Genomic DNA, 21,424 nt, shown 5'->3' on the forward strand with positions numbered 1-21,424 from the left:
CAGGAGAGGAAGCGGAGAAAGACGAGGGAGGTGGTGATTCGTGCCTTGTATGATGATGGACTGCAAGAGCGGAACTTCCGCGTATGAACCTCGGGAGCGCCATGCCCAAACAGGGTCAGACATCGTCATCGTCGTCGTCATCGTCATCGTCCCTTCCTCTCTCCTGCCTCCGACTTTCCCTGTTGGTAGGAATACACTAAATAGGTACCTCCTCTCTCTCTGCCAGTCCTCACCGCCTCGCTGTTCATTGGGAACCTCGCATCCTCATCTCGCCCCGGGCGTCATCTGTCTGTTGGGCGGCCATTATTAATAGCAGCCAAAGCCTCACCCTGATCCCGAGTGTCAGCTCGTTGCCCTTGATCGATCGTATCGCGCGCTCACGCCTCGCCTCTGCGGAAAACATCCAACTCTGCTTCTCCTTGCAAGGTCATCTCTCCACCTCCACACCGACCCGCAACGCCAATCCTGGTGGAACAGGCACCGTCGGCCGGCGCATGCGAGCACCCCTGCCACTGCCACGCCAAGCTAGCGGCTAGCGGAAAGGCAATTCAAAAAGGTCGCGGAGCGCGGGGCAGCTCCTCTATCCTCTCCTCCATCATGAGCCCGGGAACAATGACGTCCACCGAGGTCTTTCTGCTGCCGCTCAACGACGACGGCTCGCCTCGCGTCCCCGGCGAGTACGTCTACCTGGCGCCCAAGTCGCACGACCCCATCACGCTCAGATTCGCCATTGAAGGCACGTCGTCGATATGTCGTCATGGCAGCCTCTGGGTCAACATCCCCGCAAAGGGCGCGCACTTTCGTCGCGACCACTTTACCGAGTTCAAGTAGGACCCCTAATCTCTCCTCCGCCGCCCAAGCTCACCGCTGGTCCCGTCCAGGCTCACGCCCGACTTCAACCGCACAATTGAGATCTCCATCCCCATCTACCAGCCTGGCGCCTATGCCTTCTACACCACCTTTGCCCAGCTTCCAGACCTCGAGCCCCACCTCGCAGCAGACTCCCCCAAGCACCTGGCAAAGACGCCCCTCTACTACATCGATGTCGCCCCCAGGCTGCGCCTCGACGGCCGGCCCTTGCCTCTGCCGGCCCTCTCCATCTTCTCCGTTATTGGCAAGTTCATGGGCAAGTATCCCGCAGATTGGGAGCGCCACCTGCGCGGCATCAGCGCCCGCGGCTACAACATGGTTCACTTCACTCCCCTGCAGGTTCGCGGCGATTCCAATTCGCCTTTTAGCCTCTACGACCAGTTAGCCTGGGACCCCGACTGCTTCCCTGCCGGTGAGGCCGACGTGCGCCAGCTCGTCGACAGCATGGAGAAGAAGCACTCGCTGCTCAGCCTGACTGACATTGTCCTCAACCACACCGCAAACAACACCGCGTGGCTGCAGCAACACCCAGAAGCGGGCTACAATCTATCCACCGCCCCGTGGCTCGAGCCCGCCTGCGTCCTCGACACCGAGTTGCTCGAGCTGGGCAAGAGGCTGCACTCACTGGGGTTGCCCGTCGACCCCAAGTCTACCGATGACTTGATGCGCATCATGGAAGCCATCAAAACAGAGGTCATGGCCAAGATCAGGCTATGGGAGTACTACGCCCTCGACGTCGATCGCGACGCGGACGCCGCAGTGGACGCGTGGACCCGAGGCGAAACCTTTGACTCTACAAAGGCCGCCGGCTACGAGGAAAAGGTCCAAAGCCTGGGAAAGGCCTCACTAGCCAACCGCGTCTCTTTTCTTAGACAGTTTGGGCTGCTCGGCATGGACCGCATGGGCGAGCGCTACAGACGAAGGGTCGACCCCGCCGTCGCAGCAAGCCTGCTCTCCTTTACGTACGGGCGTTACGAGGCCGATTCCCACTCCTCGCCTGACAAGGCTGCCGCAAGAGCCAAAGTGCTCGAGATCCTGGAGGCCTTGAATGTCGACTTTTACCGGGAATACGATACCGACGTCGACGAAATCTTGGATCAGCTGTACAACCGCATCAAGTATGTCCGCCTCGATGAGCATGGGCCGAAGCTTGGCCCCATCAACGACGAAAACCCCCTTATAGAGTCCTACTTCACCCGCCTTCCCCACAACGACACCACGTCCAAGCACAAGCCTCAGGACCTCGTCTTGGTCAATAATGGCTGGGTATGGGGCGGCAACGCGCTCGTCGACAACGCCGGCCCCGGCTCTCGGGTCTACTTGAGGCGTGAGGTGATTGTATGGGGAGACTGCGTCAAGTTGCGCTACGGTGCCGGCCCCGAAGAAAGCCCCTGGCTGTGGCAGCACATGACGGCCTATGCACGCATGTTGGCCAAGTATTTTGCCGGCTTCCGCATCGACAACTGCCACTCGACTCCGATCCACGTGGCCGAGTACATTCTCGACGAGGCACGCCGCGCTCGACCCGACCTGTATGTCGTTGCCGAGCTCTTCACGGGCTCGGAGGAGATGGACTATGTATTTGTCAAGCGCCTGGGCCTCAGCTCACTGGTGCGCGAGGCCATGCAGGCGTGGAGCACGGCCGAGCTGAGCCGGCTCGTCCACAGGCACGGTGGACGCCCCATTGGCAGCTTCGAGGTCGACGAGATGACGCGGTCCGACACGTTCTCGCCGGCGTCTAGCCCCACGGCGGAGACGACAAACGGCCACCTCTCCCGCGAGATCATTCGGACAGTCAAGCCGACGCCCGTCCACGCGCTCTTCATGGACTGTACTCATGACAATGAAACGCCGGCGCAGAAGCGCGACGCGCGGGACACCCTGCCCAACGCGGCCCTGGTCAGTATGTGCTCCAGCGCGACCGGCAGCGTCATGGGCTACGACGAAATCTATCCCAAGCTGGTCGATCTGGTGAACGAGACCCGGCTTTACGCATCCGACTCGTCCACCTCGGACTCGTCCAAGCCTGGGCGCTGCAAGAATGGCATCGGCGACGTCAAGAAGCTTCTGAACCAGATCCACACTCTCATGGGCAAGGACGGCTACGACGAGACGCATATCCACCACGAAGACGAATACATCACCGTGCACAGGGTGCACCCCGAATCCCGCAAAGGATACTTCCTCATCGCCCACACGGCTTTTCCCGGCTACGGCAACGGCAACGGGGCCTTGAGTCCTGTTCATCTGACTGGCACGCGGGCCAGACACCTGGGCAGCTGGATGCTCGAGGTGGACGCGAGCGAGGAAGCGACAAAGCAGGCACTGGGCGATCAGAGGCTGCTCCGTGGCCTGCCGAGTCGCGTTGTCGACGTGGCAGGAATCCGGATGGACGCACGAGGCGACGACACCCTCATCACCGTGCGTGACAAGTTTCCTCCCGGAAGCATTGCTCTCTTCGAAACCTGGATCCCCGCCGCAGAACACTCAACTGGCTTGGATACATACGTGACGTCGGGCGCCGACTCGGCTTGGAGCGACCTCAACCTCGTCGATTTGAATTTCCTCATGTACCGATGCGAAGCCGAGGAGCTGGACGCAAGCGGTGGACGAGACGGCACCTACGACATCCCCGGCCATGGCAAGCTCGTATATGCCGGCATCCAGGGCTGGTGGAGCGTGCTCAAGGACATCGTCCGTGACAACAACCTCGCTCATCCCCTCTGCCAAAATCTCCGGGACGGCAAATGGGCTCTCGACTATGTGGTCGGCCGGGTGGAGCGCATGAGCAAGACGGCTGGCAACGAGCGGCTTGCCAAGCCAGCCAAATGGCTCCAGGAGCGATTCGACGCCATCCGGACCGTGCCCAGCTTCCTGCTCCCCCGATACTTTGGCCTCGTGATGCGCACTGCCCACCGGGCGAGCTGGCAAAGGGCCATGGAGCTGATGGATGGCAACATCAAAGAGGGACAATGGTTCCTGCAGAGCCTTGCCATGGTCAGCGTCCAACAGATGGGCTACGTAAAATCGGCGTCCCTGTGGCCAAGCAAGTCGGTGCCCTGCGTCGCCGCCGGCCTGCCCCATTTTGCTGTTGAGTGGTCACGATGCTGGGGTCGCGACGTGTTTATCTCTATCCGCGGCTTGTTCCTGGGCACTGGACGCTTCGACGAGTGCAGGGAGCACATTCTCGCATTTGCCAGCGTTTTGAAACACGGCATGATACCCAACCTCTTGAGCAGCGGCGATGCCCCACGGTACAACTCGCGAGACTCGATCTGGTTTTTCCTACAGACAATTCAGGATTATGTACGCTACGCCCCTGGCGGAAGCGCGCTGCTCAAGGAAAGGGTGAAGCGGCGATTCTTGCCGCACGATGACACGTGGTTCCCGACGGACGACGCGCGGGCCTATTCCAAGGAGAGCTCCGTCGAAGAGGTAATCCAGGAGGCCCTGCAGAGGCATGCCTCGGGAATGAAGTATCGAGAAGCGAATGCCGGGCCGCAAATCGACTCGCAGATGAGAGACGAGGGCTTTAACCAGGAAATCAGGGTGGATTGGAGCACGGGCATCGTCTTTGGTGGAAACCAGTCCAACTGCGGGACGTGGATGGACAAGATGGGTGAAAGCGAGAAGGCCGGCTCCAAGGGCATCCCTGGGACCCCGCGCGACGGAGCCGCCATTGAGATCACGGGCCTGCTATACAGTGCGCTCGTCTGGCTCGACCGGCTTCACCGGCAAGGCAGCTACGCCCATCAGGGAGTCAAGAAGGCTGACGGCAGCTCCGTCTCGTTTGCAGACTGGGCGGCCCGCATCAAGGACAACTTTGAAAGATGCTACTTTGTGCCGGTGTCGCCGGACGAGGACTCCAAGTACGACGTCAACACGGCGATCGTCAACCGCCGAGGCATCTACAAGGACCTGTACAAGTCGGGCAAGGAGTATGAGGACTACCAGCTGCGGCCCAACTTTGCCATTGCCATGACGGTGGCGCCGTCGCTCTTTGATGCCGATCACGCGATGCACGCGCTGTGTCTGGCCGACTCGGTCCTCCGCGGGCCGACCGGGATGGCGACGCTGGACCCCGCCGATCTCAACTACCGGCCCTTTTACCGCAACAGCGAGGACAGCGACGACTTTGCGACGAGCAAGGGCCGCAACTACCACCAGGGCCCCGAGTGGCTCTGGCCGACGGGCTTCTTCCTCCGCGCGCTGCTCAAGTTTGATCTCGCGAGGCGCACGACGCACGAGGGACGGACGGAGGCATTTCAGCAGGTCACGCGCAGGCTGAGTGGCTGCAAGCAGATGATGGGCGAGAGCGCGTGGGCGGGCCTAACGGAGCTGACGCAGAAGAATGGAGAATACTGCCCCGACTCGGTGAGTCTGCCATGCCGCGAGGTCGTGATGCGGCGTCCCCTTGGATGAGACGGGCCTTCCCGTGCTAACGAGTGTGACAGAGCCCGACGCAGGCGTGGTCGGCAGGTTGCCTCATCGACCTGTACATGGACGCGCTGGAAGAGCAGCGGCGGGCGACAGAGCAGGAGCGGTAGACGGAGAGGGTGATAAAGCCTTACGAGGCAGAGAGGCGCGAGGGCTGGGGGGCGGCCCGTTCTGACAACCTGGAAAGCCCTCGATGACGCGGCTAGAATAGATATACAAGACACGGTTTATCCCACCTTTTCTGTGTTGATGCGCTTACTCTCTTGGAGCCTGTGCGAGTGGGATGCATCGTGGGCAAAGTGGCCCGCACGACAAGACGCGGTTGAATCAGCGGGGCGTAATTCAATCAGATAATGCAAAGGGCAACTGACGCGCGAACGTGAAACTACTACTCTGTACTACGCAGACACACACAGGCGCACGCGCAGGCAGAACCACGCACAGCACGAGAGAAAGGGAGACGGGGTCCCAACAAGGGGAATGAAGCTCAGCACTATGGTGAGTATTGAAAGTCTCAACCTGCCTGCTCAACCACGCACCACACTAGAGCCTCTCATTCGTCGTCCACCTTTCTTCACCCATCCACTAACTCACCCGCTCAACCACTCGTCAATGCTCGACGCCCTGTGTTCGCCTGCCCTCTAAGCGATGCCGGCGGGGCGTGTCCCGTCCGAAGACGTCGCCGTGTCTCGCGCCACCGTCCCTTTTTCTGTACCGGACGTGTTCCAGCGCGCGCACAGCCGCCCTGCTGAAGCGGCAAATGGAGGTCCATCCATACGTAACTCTTCCACTGAAGACGTCCCCCGCCCCTTCTTCGCCCCCCGCAGATTCAGTCAACGCCGAATGCAAGACATGCCAGTAAAAAATGGAGAACAATGGTGCCAGTGCGGAAGCGGGGAAAAGGGCGCGGAGCACACAAGAGGCCCTTTCCACGGCATGTTTCTTTTTTTGCGACCGAGGGTGCAACAATAAATAACTGAAACGCGTCCCCTGGATTGTGCTTCCGTGGACGAAAATTACAGTGTCGTCGACCGCGACTAAGAAAAATGAAGACGCGGATGGCGCGTATATCCAGTGCACAAGGTGATATGTGGTCCATGTCGTTTGCCACGGCAGATGAAAAGGCTTGAAAAAAATGACAAGGAAGCAAGGTAAAAAGAGCCATGTACTATAAGGGGAATATCGCATTAGTCGGATCGTCGTGCCAATGACGGAGACGGGCGAGGCGGTGCTATGTGCGCCGGCCGACGGTCCACTTCTTCTTTTCCTTCTTCTTGGGCTTCTCGGGAACGGATTGCTCAGGGTCGCGTCCATAGGCCATGGGCGTCGCGGATTCGGAGCCGGCGACGGCGGGACCCCAGGATGGATTCGAGGCGGAGCCAGAGTGCTTTTGGCCGAGCGACATTGGGCTGTCCTTTTTGCGCAGGTAGCGGCGGCGCCAGACACAGGCGCCAATCCAGATGGCGGCAATGCCGACGACGAGGACGACAATCATGATGACCCATTGCCAGTGGTTGGAGAGCCTGTAAAGAGTAGCGTGTTAGTGCATGCGTCGCGACGTGGCTAACAGCAGCACGACTCACCAGTCGCCCCCGCCGGCGTTGCTCGTCGTGTTTGACGTCTGTTTCTGGCTCCCGTTGTTGCCGGCGCTGGTAGTGGATTGGCCGTTTTGAGGGTTGGCTGCGCCGTCGCCTTGGGCGCTGCAGATGCCCCGGAACCAGTTGGCAATGGATTGCAAGCCCGCCTGGTCCCCCTGGCAGGCCTGGTCGCAAACGCCCGTCGGTCCCTTGGAGAAGGGGGAAACCTTGGCGTGGCCGCAAAAGCAGGCCGTGTAGGCGCTGGCAGCGGCCTCGGGAGCGGCGGGGGGGACGCAAGCACCGTTGGCGTCGTAGAGGGGGCCGCACTGCTTGGCACAGTCGGGGAGCTTGCCCGCGTCACTGAAAGGAGGGATGGTGGTGATGGGTGCTTGTGCTGTCGGGCGTGCGAGAGCGAGTTAGCACGGCAGAGGCAGGCAGAGAGGAGGTGATGAGGGCCGCGAACCCATCGTGAACGAAGTTCCGCGGAGGTCGGTTCAAGGTTGGTCTGTGTCGTGGTGTCGGTGTACTCGGAAAGAGTGCGTCGTCGAAAAGGCGAGCGTCGGTCTGCAGAGCTGCAGAGGTGTGACGCGGCCCAGCTTCCCCCTCGCCAATGTTTTCCAAGCTCGTAGTGGCAGTGGCAAATGGAACAAGAGGAAAACAAGGCTGGTCGGTCGCAGGTGGGGGGAGCGGAAACAGGAGGTGTGTCGAGCGGGAGTTTGGTGACGGTGTTTCGAGCCGGCTCGGATGAGACGAAAGGTGTGGCGGCGGGAGGGCCGTCGACTCGTATACGGAGAGCGGCGGATCGTGGCTTGACTGTGGACGATGTAAAGAAGCCAGGATGAGGTTGAGTTGTCGAGCAGCGAGCGTCGGGGGATGTTGGGGATTGGGCGGGAAGAGAGAGAAGAAGAGGAATGGGAGCACGGGAGGGTCTATTGATTGGAAGCGCGCATCTTTTGAGTCGCTGCCTTAGCAGCTTGGTACTATACTGGGTGGGTACCTCTGCTTAAGGTTCTGCCTCTCCACAAGACAGGCTACCAGGGTGCATTGAGCAAGTACCTTGAGCTGCGTGTACATTCATGATGACGCCCAAGTCTTTCTGCGGTGAGCGCCAAGTATCTCGTCCGACCGGCGCGTCCGAGCCCACGGGATACTCGGCAGCTACCGCAAAGTGTACCAAGGGCTAAGCCAAAGACAGGTAGGGGCTTGTACCTGCGGCGAGTTCGTTTCCGGCCTCGCATCGTACGGCCCAGGCAGGCAGCAAGCAGCACTTGCTCTTTGTCATCATCACCAGGCCGCGGGAAGGTGCGGGTGCCGGTTGCAGGCCTGTCCCGCGGTGCCGAGCTGTTTTGGGGGCACCAAGTCACCAATTTAGTAGCTGGCACTACCCGTTGATCTTGGTGTGGGGCCACAGCAGCCCAACTAAGTGTCTTCGCCACTTAGTTGGCCCAAAAAATCCGGCACAGCCCAAAAAAATCCGGCACAGCAGCCCACCTCCAAAACGTCAACCCTATGCATCTCAACCGCGTTTTCTCGCGCAACTTGACTTTATTTACGTATCTTTTTGCCGGAATACATTATGACAGATAACATGGCTACCCTGGAGGCAGCAAAAGCCGTTCTGGCGTCTCGTCGCGACCCCAGAGCCGATGTTCGTCGCTCAACAACACCAAAAGAACGCCTCTTTCCGTGCGAGATGCGGCCATCCGTTACAATGTGAAGAGCTCATCCGTACAGAGAGCCATTAATTTCATAAGAAACCCCTTTTCCCGTGCTCCAGGGCGTCCATTGGCGCTGACGGAGGACGAAGACGACGCCCTGGTTGCGTATGTACAGTGGATGGAACGCACCGGCATGCCCGCCACGAGAGCAACTTGAAGCTGTTGCAAATGCAATAAGAATGCGTCGAGATCCCAATGCCCGCCCGGTCTCGTCAAGTTGGCTTGACAATTGGCGTGGAAGTCATCCTGCGATCGCGAAGACGTATCTCAAAGCAGTTGAACGAGCCCGAAGTCCTTTGAAGCCCACGGGGTAGAAGAAGTCGAATTTTTCTACTCAAAGCTTCGAGAAATCATCACCAGCTACCGTATTGGCAGTTCAGAGATCTGGAATGAAGACGAGGCCGGAATACGCATTGGGTGCCTGCGAGAACGCATCAAGTTCTCATCACGCGCACCACTAGAGTCAAGAGCACCCGGCCCCGAGTTTTAGACCCAGCAAACCGAGAATCCTGCACGGTAATTGCCTCAGTTAACGCAGTGGGGGACTCTCTTCCACCCTGGCTTGTTTTCCAACATTACCCTACCACCAACTGGGCCGGCATCGACATCATGACAGGCGTACGGTTTGCCCAGTCGCCAACTGGCTTTTCCAACGCAGAGATACACCTTGAGTGGGCAAGGCATTTCAACTGCTGGTCTTGGGCATCGTCAGCGCAAGCAAAACAGTCAGGAAATTCGCTGGAAGAGTGGTTCGGCTGTGACGAGCATCTTCGGCGCCCCAACATGGGGATGAGTCGCGTGGAGGCGCCGCCAAACCAACGGCCTGACGACGAGAAGATCTACCGATTGCTTGTTGTGGATGGCTTTACAGGGCATACCACCCTTGACTTTGCTGAGTATTGTATCAAGTTTGATATCATCATTGCTATTTTCCTCCACATTCCACCCACCTCATGCAGCCGCTTGATGTTGGGGTATTCCAGCCACTAAAGTCAGCACATCAGAAAGCGCTTCGAAGTCGCTCGCAGAAGGCAACATATCATTTTCGCGGGTCAACTTCCTCACAGCTTTTCAGGACGTATATGAGGCTGGCTTCACGCGGCATAACATTATGGCGGCATTTGAAAAAACAGGCCTCTTTCCTGTCGACCCAGCGCCGGTGATCACCAAGATCCTCCACGAGCAGCTACGACAACAGCAGCCGATCAATCCTGCATACGCCTCGCTCCTACCCTCGGAGACGCGTTTCCAAGTCGCCGCGGATGCCCTCAATGATATCCGGCAACGGTATGGGCCCCTCATGAGCTCGCCATCACGAGAAAACTTGCGGGTTCTTGCGAAAGTGAACACCGAGTCTATCGCGATGGCGTCACATTCCCAGGGCATAGTCAGCGATAAGAATAGCCGAACCCAGGCGTATGCGAATCGAATGAAGAGAGGCAAGATTGTCAGGCCGCGCGGAGAGTTTATCACGAGCTCCAGCATGGCCGACATCACCCGGGAGTATGAGGAGCTCCAGGCAAAGCAAACCCGGCTTCAAACGCGCCAGGAGATAAGGATGCATCTTAAACGAGTTCGTGGAGAGATGCAGAAGATCCGAGAAGACTATAAAGTCGGGAAGAAGCAGTTAGTCAATGGCAGAGTCAAGACATTGAACTTTAAGCCCTGGCTAGAGTTTACGGGACGAGACGTTGAGTTCTACACTCTGGAGCAAAGTTGCGATACCCTCATGCGGGAGCTCAAAGAGCCATCCAAGGAATCCTTTTCTATGATACCACGAAGAGAAATAACTCCGCCAGAGATGTCAGGCGCGCGCAGCGACCGACCTCGCCCACTTACAGATATGTCGTCGTTGCCCGGCAGTGACGATACCGTCTATTTCACAGGCCTCGATCTTGACAAACATAGTGAGGATGGCGCCGACGATGAAGACGAGGACAATTTACTCGACACGCAAGAGAATATACCCTCATCGCCGCCGTTAGCAGCGGTTGAAGCGGTAGTCGATACACCATGCCCTCGACCGCGCACCCGATCGTCCAACAAGATACAGCAGACGCTCCAGGAACACAGGTATGGATAAAATAGCTCTCAGAGACGCACAACAGGCGAAATTACTACATAATACGTCTATTTGGACTCACAAACGCGGTCTTCCTATCTCTTCGACTGGAAGGCGGCAGCTCCTAAATAGGCCCAAAGACGTGATTTTTTCACTTTTCGTTGTTACTTGCGTCTTTAGGTGATCCGCAGCTATTGATCACATGTATATTTTAGCTATTTGAAGTCGCATTGACGGCACCATGAAGCGAAGCGTAAATTTCCATTTTGCACCCCAAATTGAGGACCCTGCTGTGCCGGATTTTTTGGGCTGTGCCGGATTTTTTGGGCCAACTAAGTGGCGAAGACACTTAGTTGGGCTGCTGTGGCCCCACACCAAGATCAACGGGTAGGCGGATGGGTCCCCGAGTCATCCTGGTGCCACCTGGGAAGTCCGTACTGTACCTGCCAAGTGGTACCAAACGGTCGTCAGCGTGTCCCGCTACGGAGTACGTGCTGAGAGGAAAGACAAACGCGACGATTACAAGACACAAGGCACAACAATAATGACAATGGATTTTTGCATGAATAGCGGCCCGTCAGCGCGCACGCCAAGCTCCATCTGGCCGCCCATGGAATGATGGGCCGGAAATGAGGCCCCATGAGAGTACTCCGTACAGCTCGTGTACTTGTACGGATACTTACTGCCAGTGCAAATCCCATCGGCAATACGGAGTACAGTGGTCGGCACGCATAAAAGTGTAATGGATTTACCATCTCGGACCGGGAAGGAACCATTTATGCGATAGCGCAGGCTAGCGAGGAAACAGAAAAACATATTTTTGGCACCCAACCACGCAGTCAAATGCATCAGCCCCAGGGAAAAAGAAAGTAGAGGCAAGAGCCCCGGATGGGGGGCTGAGAAGAAGCGTGAGAATCGCGCACAGATGCCCGGTATTTTGCACCGTGTGCCCTCTGTCGTGTTACACACTGTGCAGTGCAAAGCTTTCAGTGGTGAATGTTTATCCGAGCATTGCAGCGTAATCTCCGGGCCCGTATCTGCCGAATGGGGTGGGGCGCAGGGCTCAAGACTGTCTCGCACTGTACATCACGTACTGTGCACATGTCCCCACCCAGCCACCCTCGGGCATCGTGACCAGCTTCCTTTCATTCTTGTTTTCCGACTCTCTCGCCATCCCACTCTGCATGCCCGCAATGACCGTCGCCGACTGCCAGATGCCCTCATCGAGCTGCACGAGACAGGAACGAATGGTGCTTGGACCTTGGGGCTCAAAGCGGGGTAAAAAAAAATGGCCGGTCCAAAAGTAGGCAAAATGGTAGGGAGAGCGGCTGTGTTTTCTTTACGCTCATGACGAGACGGAGATGGATGGTGGTGGGAGTGGCGGCTCATCACAAACCTCTTGCCACCGAATCGCGATCCAAGAGCCGGGGTCCATGACGCCAATCGACTTTGGCCACCCCTGTCCCGATCCGTGGCGCCGCCAGCGAGTGCGCACGCCATTCTCTCGCAGCGTCAATGATCTCTCCAACGCACCGGCAGAGCGCTGACACCAAACAAGGCTGAGGCTCGGCCCGCCCCATTTCTTCTCGGGCCGCATCGCCTCGCTCTGTGGGTCGAGTCTCCGGTCCCGCTTTCGTTTTGGATGCCGCCTCGCAACATGCGTTTCCCTCGGCGTCAACAGGCTCTCATTTGATTCATCTACTTGGCCGGGAGCTCGTGGCCTCCCCGTTACACCCCGAAGCCAACAAACCGACCCCTCCGTCGGAGACTGAACGTCATAGCGGGGGCCATTCTTGGTCCAAACGACTGAAGCACAATGGCCCATCCTATCCTACTGGGCAATCGATCGCATCAAGAGTTTCCTGACGGCGCTCCTTTCAGCCCCCACTTCGTCCACCGCTACTTGTTGGATCCATGCGTGGCCGCTACCGACTCATTGCTGGCCTGGCCTGCTGTATCGCCACTGGCCTTGCTCCGGCCGCTTTTGCTTCCCCGAATCGTGCCCGTCACCGGCGGACGCCACGGGTCGTGAGCGTCTTTGGCATACCGCTCGATGCTGTAGCCTGACCCGCTTCCTGATGCCTTGGTATCTGTGTCATGAGCTCAGCATTTGTTTTCCAATTTGATCGAGAGCGTCTTACTTCCGGACGCGCCCGCGGTCTTCTTGCTTTGCTCACTCATTGTTCTGACAGGTTTGTGCTTTTGGAGACGCAAAATCTTGTCAACTCGATTACTTGCCTTTGCCTTGATTGGAATGGCTGTTTCTCTGCTGAGCAGTCAAAGGGGCTACAATCCGAGCATAGACCCCCGTCCTTTATACTCTGGGCTCAAGAGGATCTCAGCATTCCCAACTGCCTACCGCTCGTCACACCAACGACGTCGCCGCCGAGCCTTGACAAACTGAAATCATCCTCTGCGATGCATCCTGCGTCGCCCGTCGGCTTCCTGCATGAGCGCTGGGAGCCATCATATTTCCCTTTAGGGATTGAAACACGGTTTCCGGCGACTAGGACCTCGGGTTGCATGTTACGACGCATCCGTGGAACACGACTTTATATCCACCGCTCCGGCCATTCTTGCGTGACCGCGCCGGCGCATCTTCAGCGTCGGTTCCTTCGGCGCTCTCTGCCAGGCTTTTGTGGCAGCTGCGTGTGCTCCTACTCTCTGCCTGGCGCCATATTAATGTTGACATCGCACACCAGGACGCAGCAGTCGCCTCCGCGGTACGGACATCCCGGCGGTCATCTCGTTCCCTGAGCCTTGGAACTGGAGCGGTTGGCTTCCTAAGCCACCAAAGCCGGCTCCACAATCGCCGGCTGAGCCATTCTCCTAGTCCCGAGAAGCAACAGCCGGCCATGTTCGCATACGTGCGCGCATTGCTTGCATCGTTTGAGACTTGCAACCTTCTCCTCCAACTTGAAGCGCGCTCACCCTAGTGTGCCGCGGAACCCGGATCGGCTAGTTGGACAACCTTGGACATGGGCCCGCTTGCCGTGAGGAAACAGTTGGTGGCGCAAAAGACTCACCCACGACCCTGTTACTCTAGCTTGGTCAGATTGCCCTTGACAAGCGCTCACGACAGCGGCTGCCTGCATTCAGGGGTACAGGAGCTTGTGCGGCTCCAACGGTCGGTTGGGGATCCGATGTCCATTTCCACCTCATTCGTCGCGGATCTCCCCACTTGTTTTCCCGGGACGCCGTGAGACTCTGACGAGATGCCTAATACCTGCCACGGCCTTGAGCCCCGAGGAGAGATGCCTTGTTACTCTGCTGCGGCCACGCGACTGAGACTGCAGGCACCTGAGCGGTCGGTGTTGCGTTGCCCTGTGACATGCCCTGTCCATCTCGTCAAGACAAAGCCATTTGAGTCGAGATTTGCCCTCTCCACCACTAAGAAGTCCTTGCGGTCTCTTCATGTATGCCTTCAACGCGCACCATCTTGTGGACTGTCGCCGAAAAGGGGCACGTTCGTCTGACATGACCGAGGGCGTGCTACAGGCACATGACCACCTTGGAGTGTTTGACATACACCGTTCCCAACGTAATACCGTCTGCCGTTGCGCATTTTCTCAATGCCGTGTCACAAGCCGAAATGCACTGGCGTCACTCTTAATACCCAACAACGGAGAACGGCAGAGTGCTCTCCCGCTTCCGGCAATCTGCATAGCCAAGCTCGCAGAAGTAGCTGCACTGACATGAGCCTCAGCTGCTGGACATGCTCAGCAGTCAGCTCGAATCCGTGGCCACGGCGTCACAACGATGCAGTGCTGATTGTTGGGAGTAGCAGGTAGAATAACTCTGCCACCGGAGATGCCAAACAGCCCATCAGTCTGCTGCAAGGGGATCCAAGACGCTGACAGTCAGCCACAGCAATACCAGTCCAACATCAATCCACGTACGCGCCGTTTGTCACACCAAAGCTTCAGCTCGAATGCGCTCGAAGCTGCAGTTTTGACGGTTCACAAGACATCCTTGGGAAATGGAACCATAAACCTGCCTTGATATCGACTCGAGATGATCCGATGGGCTTACGGATTCGGCGTCGTTCACTGGCCATGTCAAAGATGGCGAGGTTTCACCCAAAACGGCCTTGCGGCATAAACCTGCTTGGTGCAGCCGGAGGTCTCACAGCACATGGCCTGACGGCTGGCAGAGACGTGATGGATGGCATGGCTTTCCGACGACATAACTTTCCGTATGCACCCTTGGAAGTTGATGGGTCAGCCACGCTCTCGTCTGAATTTGGCGAGTTGGATGCTGCTTTTTTGGATTACGCATGCACTTACACTTTACCGAGTCTGTCCAACCCTCTGCTCCGCGAGGGTGGACTTGTCAGGCAACTCTTTGCTGTCCGAGTCGAAGGACGAGTCCTCGGCCCAAGACTGCTGTGTGAGGCTCAAGGGAATCGTTAATCGTTCGCCGCCGTGCCAGTGTGCCACAGGCTCCAGGCTCTTTTGCTGGCCTCGGCTGGAAACGTCACCTCGGGCGTCAGCCAGTCAAACCTGTCATGCAACTGTTCGGACAAGCAGAGGGAGGATGCCGGCGACCTCGTATTTGGGCCATGTCTCCCCGCCCCCGATGCCCCTGCAGTGCGTAGGTGCGAGATTAGCCGGGTCCAGCTTACCAGAGTAGAGGGGAGGAGAGGAGTGAGGATTGTCTCTGGGGGCGGCTTTTAGGATTTGCTGGGGCGCACAAGGAAGAGGGATGGCGTGTTTTGGGGGACGTTGAGGTTTCGGGACTCTTTGCTGACTAGAAGGGCTAGATTAGCACAAGACGTTGACATTGAATGCTTCTGGTTGTTCGCCTGTCAAGTTGTTTGGATAATCTCTGCTCTTTCTCTTTGTTTGTGTGCTTGATTATCAAACGAAGCTTACGGCATCCATCGATGAACAGGCCTCAAGCTCAAAAAGAAGGGTACTCTGTAAACGAAGTGGTCTCTTTGAAGTTACCAGCTACGTAGCAAATCGTACCCCTGAAATGTCCAGAGCGCCATGCATCCCCCGGGTATCTCTCTTGTAGCGCAAACGGATATCCCCGATAGTCCCCTTCCCTTCAAAGCCAGCCATATACAACCCTCACCTCAAGTCCGTAAACCCGGCCTCGTCAAGGCAAATACGCTCCGTCATCGGACGACTCCTCGTCCCAGAGATCCTTGCTGGCCACGCAGGCGGGACACTTGGGGTGAAGCAGATACAAGTTGCTGTATTTGAGGACGCCGAGGGCCAGATCGCCGTGTTTGCACATGACGGGCTCGAGGGCCTTGCAGGTGGGCGCGCCCCAGGCGAAGCTGGCGGCGATGAGGCGGCAGGGGATCTCGCGCATGGCACAGTCCGAGGGGGCTGTCGTCTGGTAGAGCTCGTCGACGACGGCGGGGAAGTCCGGGTGCGTCTCGAAGACTTGGCGGGCCGTGTTCCAGAAGCGCTCGCGGGCGAGGAGCATGAGGGCGGGGACGTCGAATTTGTCGGCCATGACGTAGACGCGGAGAGAGGTGGCGAGGCTGGTGGGGCGGTCGTGCTTGTAAGCCTGTATGTCCACGGCGTCGTCTTCCGTGGCTGGGGCTTCGTCGGCCTCGGATCCTGAAGAGTATTCCTCCCTGGGCTCTTCCACGTCGACCTGGTCAAGGCCGACTTGGCCAGCCTCAACTTGGCCAACCTCAGCCTCGTCGTCGTCGTCGTCGTTTGACTCCTCGTCGCTCGACTCGTCCGCATTGGACTCACTCCCGGGCTCCTCATCGTCGTCGGGCCCCGGTTGATGACCGTCGTCGGCGCCGCATAGCGTGGCGTGCACCTGGCTCCTGAGCCTCGGCCGCTTGAAGCGATCCCACTGGCCTCCCGTGACAACGCCGAGGGGGGCTTGCAGCTCGCGTCCAACGTCGTCGAGGGTCAGAGTTGCGGCGTGGGCGGGCTTGTCGAGGACCAGGTGCTCGCCGTCCTGGTAGTTGCCCGTGTAGAGGAACTGGAGGAAGTGGGTTACGATCTCGGGCTCATCGTCGGGCAGGTCGATGACGCCGGTCTCGGCTTCCTGTGGCTGAAGTCGGCGCCAGAAACGTGGGCCAAGGGCGCCTTGAATGAGATGCAAGTGTTTGATGCATCATCCGACGTACCTTGAAGCCGTTGTCACAGGCCTTGGCGAAGAAGGAAGACTGCGGGCAGACGATGGCTCGGTGGGCCTTGAAGTCTTGGCCGCCGCAGCGGATGACGAGGTCGGCGTACTTGTGGTCGAGCAGCAGTGTCTTGAGGGAGTGGTAGACGCCGTCGAGGGGAGACGCTTCGGCGTCGTCGGACGGCGCCATGGCCCGGGATGGGAGTAGCGCAGTCGAGGACGGCGACGGCGGCGCCGACCTGAATGAATGCTGCGAGCGGCGGGCTGGACGGGGCACGGGAGGTCTGGCTGTTGGTGTTGCGAAGAAGGAAAAGTGGCGAAGGAGGCTCAAGCATGAAGGCCTGAAGTGACGTGGAGTCGCAGTTGGCGTCAGCTGGCAGTGGCGGCCCGAGGCCATTGGCTTTGCGCGGGCCGACCCGCCTCCGGGGGAACCAGGCCTGAAGCCAAGCCTGAAGCCAGGCCCGAAGCCTGGAGCCTCCTTTTCCTCTTTCACTGTGGCAGCTTCGCCTTGCTAGAGCACCCGAGAGGGAGAGAGAGGGGGAGGGGGGGAGAGCAAGGGGCGCAGGTGATGCGATGCCATGATGCTTTCGGGACTTGAGAAGTTGATCCAAGAGGACGCGGTCAGTTTGAGCTCAAGTCGGGCAATAAATAAATGGAGGAGCTGGCAAGGAGAAGTGCATGGTTGACGGTGTTGAGGGCATCGTGTCTGTACACAGGTCAGAAGTACGCGACCTGTCACCCCGTATGGCTCAAGTGCAAGAGTCACAGGCAGTCAGGCACTTACTCCAAGACCTACTTCAAAGTTCAAACAGCCCGTTACTGAGAGCCGGGGCAGCAGCCCGGCGCTGTGGGACTGAAGGATGGAAGCGGCGCATCATCTCCTGCGCTGCGGCCTGCTTGGACGGAAGGGATATGCCCAACACGGCCAGATCAAGCAGGCAGGGACTCCAGGGAGGTGCATACACGGCATCAACAGAGGACGACAAAGAAAGGTTGCGAGTGCGTTGCCCGGACCCTCTGGCTTCCATCGCCGACTTTGGTCCGCTTCCACTCCACCATGACAGGCGTGGGTGTGTGGATTCTGGCAAGAAAAACGAAAGCGACTGTTCACCGTCTCCAGTGAGGGAACACGCCGATACATGTATCCTCTCCCTCCCGCCCGTCCGGCGTTGGCCATGTTGTTAATTTGCATGTGCTCGTCGAGGCGCCCTTGCCGCCCTGAATCACTTCAGCTGTCTCGCAGTGGCCTCCTTGTGACAACCCTTTGTGATAACCCCCTTTAGCCCTCTGACTCTGCGCCGCCGGCCGCCGGCTCCGCCCCCTAGCACGGGCAACGGGCAACGGGCATCGGGCATCGGGCATCGGGTTGTTTTGTAATCATCATTGTTTTAGCTGCTCCCGCACCAGACGAGTTACTGTGCTGTGCTCTGATTCTCCCACCTCCGTGAGCCGCCATTGACTTGGAAAACCTCCCCGAGCTCCCACGAGCTCGCGCCGCCGCCGCCCACGTCTCCATCTGTGTAGCCATAGAGTGTACATGCGGCGGCTGCACGCCATTCGGATCCATCGGCCGTCTGTCACTTCTGAGTTCTGGGCCTGGCAGCCCTGACAAAGCGCGGCTAAGACATCGACCCATACGAGCGAGACTGCAACGTCTCTACTCTCTAGTCTCGGCCGCTTCGCTTCCCTCATCTGTGGCGCATCTTTCTCTCGGTAAAGGCTGCCGTGGCGGCTCATGTCATGGGAACCTGCCATCCTCCCTCATTGTGTCGACCCGCGCCGTATCGAGTACGAGCATGGCCATGGATGAGCAGACACAGTCCCCGCAAAAGGAACCCTTCCTGGCCATTGTGGCCTGAGTGTCAGAGCGCAGCAAGACAGCGAGGCCAACGTCGTCGCAGTATTATCAATCTTGCCTCCGGCGAAAGGTCGGGGCAACGGTCATTTGCGGGGGCTCAATTCGGTCAAACACCCCATGGATCGAAGCCGGGGGGGCTGGTAGGTCGAATCGAGGGGGGATTCCGCCCTGCATCTTGCCCCCCTGCCTGGTCTGTTCGCCTCCTGAAGGGATGGAGAAGAAAAACCTAGTAAAAAAAGGGGAGATGGAAGAGATGCTTGGGCCCCGGAGAAAAGGACAAGCCTGCGGCTGGACTGGGCCAATAAGACAAGTCGAGCGTTGCCCGATGAATAGATAGCCGTCTCAGATCAGGCGCGGGAAATATAGCGGCTGAAGTGGTTGTTGGACGCAGAACGAGGGAGAAAAGACAGGGATCGGTCGGCGGGATGGGCCGCGGAACTGCGTGTCGGGGGCCGGCCTTGCTTTTTCTGCACCTCCCCATCAGACTAGAGAGGCCAAGCGGGCGCCAACACTCGCGTCATGCGTCTTCACTCTAATGTAGTTGCTCGAGCGGGCATCAAAGTCCATGTCTGACTTGTCGCTAGCATCTCAGCTCTACCAACAGGAGGTGTCAGTTCTATGAGATTTCGGCCCCCTCTCCCTTTGCTGTCCGTGAGACCAAAGAGTCCGTGGCTGGTAGCTGGGTAAACGTCGTAGAGTCTCAAGGTCATGATGTGTGCAGAGCTTGAGGGGGGCTCATCCGTGTATAAAAGAAGGTCCTGCGCCCGGCCAAGGACAGCTTTCTTTCCTCATCAGCTCAACTCAGCAACAACCCAGTCACTCACTCTTCGCTCTTTTCCAAGCCCACCTTCGTTAGGTTTTTTGACACTCTCTTCTCTCCAACACCACCAACAAAACCACCAACCGCAAACATGAAGTTCGTCGCTGTCGCCTCCGTCTTCCTGGCCTCTGCCATCGCCGCCCCTCTCGAGGAGCGCTCCGACAGCTATCCCGCTGGCAACACGGGCTACGGCAACGATGACTCGTACTCCGCCCACCAGTACAAGGATGGCAACCGCCACAACCACGGCAACGGCGACTACTCCAAGGATGTCTACCGCCTGCCTCTTGGCGGCTCCTACCCCAAGGGCTCCGACTTCCCCAGCCGCGGCAACGACCACTACGCCGGGTACCGCCGCGGCGACGACTATCCCGTCCACGACCACCACGATGGTGACTTCCATGACCACAAGGACTTTGGGCACAAAGACTTTGGGCACAAGGACTTTGACCACAAGGACTTCAGCCACAAGGACTACCCCCACGGCGGCTTCCCTAGCCATGGCGGATTCCCCAACAGCGGATACCCTTACAACAAGGGCTACCCTCGCGGCGGCTACCCCAATAACTGGAACAACGGTGGCAACTGGAACAATGGCGGCAACGGCGGCAACTGGAACAACGGTGGCAATGGCGGTAACTGGAACAACGGCAACAACGGTGGCAACTGGAACAACGGCAACAACGGCAACAACGGCGGCAACTGGAACAACGGCAACAATGGAGGCAACTGGAACAACGGCGGCAACAACGGCGGCAACAACGGTGGCAACAACGGCGGCAACAATGGCGGCAACAACGGTGGCAACAACGGTGGCGGCAGCTTTGATCTCTGCCCCGCCGGTCTCCTCTACTCCACTCCCCAGTGCTGCCAGACTGGTATCCTCGGTGTTGCCGACCTCGACTGCAAGACCCGTATGTCTTGACCTCGCCCCATCTCTCCATGCTTCACTCGGCTAACATTATCCACAGCGAGCGAGAGGCCCAGCGCCGGCTCCTCGTTCCAGTCCATTTGCGGGAAGCAGGGTCGCAAGGCTCAGTGCTGCTCCATCCCCGTTGTAAGTGGCCAGCCAGCTGTCCATAATTTGCATGCCAGACTAACAAGTCGCAGGCTGGCCTTGCCGTCCTCTGCACCGACCCCGTCGGCGCCTAATCGCATCCGCCATCTTCACCTGGTGGTGTTGGATCTCTTTCCTCGGCCGTCCTCGCTGACATATCAACGGCTCCGGATCGTGAAATATTTTGCATTCTGAAATGTATTCACATTATGTACTTAAAATCACTTCTTGATAGAGGCTTTTGGCCAGACTTGAATCAACTGCTGTTGGTGGTCCTAATCAACTGCACCTGCAACCATGGCTGAATGAGCTTGAGTGACGAGTTTGATTATTGACGGCATAGGTCGTCTCTGTCAGTATTTTACCTGGGGCAGACTTTCAAAAAGCCCCAACTCAGGTCGCTTTTTGGAATTTCAAAACCGCCACTGACACCCAGCCAAGCATCTTAGCCGCCCAGTATTTGGCCATCAGATTAAGATTGCCTCCAGCTCCTGAGTATCTCTTGAATTTTCCAGGGCTCAAAGGGGGATGAGAATGAGGGTTTGAGAGCCCCGAGTTGCCTGAACTGCCCCGTGACGTGACTCTTCTCATGTGTAGCCGGCGAAAGTCGATGGTTTGGGAGTTGATGAAGTTGAGTGCTGGCGAGACGTTGTGTGTGCGACGTACCTTGTACGTACCTTGTACCAGGCATTAGCACAATCAGCCAATCAATCAGCAGCACCGCTTAGGTAATATCGCGCCAAGCCTGGCACATGATTGCTTCGCGACGTCACCAAGCAGCGACTGATTACATAACGCCTCCCGCTACTCTCCTCTAGTCTCGACTCCTGAGTCTTGACTCTGGATGCTTCAATACGCAAACCAAAGCTCCAACTTCTCCCCGGCATCTCACCCGACAAACCCCTCGCCTGGCTTCTCGACCG

At 58.1% G+C, this 21,424-nt stretch overlaps 4 protein-coding genes across 4 annotated transcripts; 2 read left to right on the forward strand and 2 right to left on the reverse strand.

Annotated features, from left to right (window-relative positions):
* Positions 1-597: 597 nt before the first annotated feature.
* Positions 598-5,417, forward strand: HRG_05326 (glycogen debranching enzyme, glucanotransferase domain-containing protein; the record flags this gene model as incomplete). The annotated part of the gene is made up of 3 exons (XM_044863797.1): positions 598-827; positions 882-5,244; positions 5,325-5,417. The coding sequence occupies 3 exons, from the start codon at positions 598-600 to the stop codon at positions 5,415-5,417; spliced, it is 4,686 nt and encodes a 1,561-aa protein (XP_044720329.1).
* Positions 5,418-6,538: 1,121 nt separating this feature from the next.
* On the reverse strand, positions 6,539-7,351 carry HRG_05327 (uncharacterized protein; the record flags this gene model as incomplete). Its single annotated transcript, XM_044863798.1, has 3 exons — positions 6,539-6,830; positions 6,891-7,278; positions 7,348-7,351. The coding sequence occupies 3 exons, from the start codon at positions 7,349-7,351 to the stop codon at positions 6,539-6,541; spliced, it is 684 nt and encodes a 227-aa protein (XP_044720330.1).
* Positions 7,352-15,767: 8,416 nt separating this feature from the next.
* Positions 15,768-16,956, reverse strand: HRG_05328 (BTB/POZ domain-containing protein; the record flags this gene model as incomplete). Its single annotated transcript, XM_044863799.1, has 2 exons — positions 15,768-16,685; positions 16,768-16,956. 2 exons carry the CDS (start codon positions 16,954-16,956, stop codon positions 15,768-15,770), a joined length of 1,107 nt encoding a protein of 368 aa, XP_044720331.1.
* A 2,579-nt stretch (positions 16,957-19,535) lies between these two features.
* Positions 19,536-20,596, forward strand: HRG_05329 (fungal hydrophobin domain-containing protein; the record flags this gene model as incomplete). The annotated part of the gene is made up of 3 exons (XM_044863800.1): positions 19,536-20,358; positions 20,416-20,501; positions 20,555-20,596. 3 exons carry the CDS (start codon positions 19,536-19,538, stop codon positions 20,594-20,596), a joined length of 951 nt encoding a protein of 316 aa, XP_044720332.1.
* Positions 20,597-21,424: the final 828 nt, after the last annotated feature.

The sequence above is a fragment of the Hirsutella rhossiliensis genome (genome assembly GCF_020360975.1).
Source record: "Hirsutella rhossiliensis strain HR02 chromosome Unknown scaffold00005, whole genome shotgun sequence".
NCBI classification, from domain to species: domain Eukaryota; kingdom Fungi; phylum Ascomycota; class Sordariomycetes; order Hypocreales; family Ophiocordycipitaceae; genus Hirsutella; species Hirsutella rhossiliensis.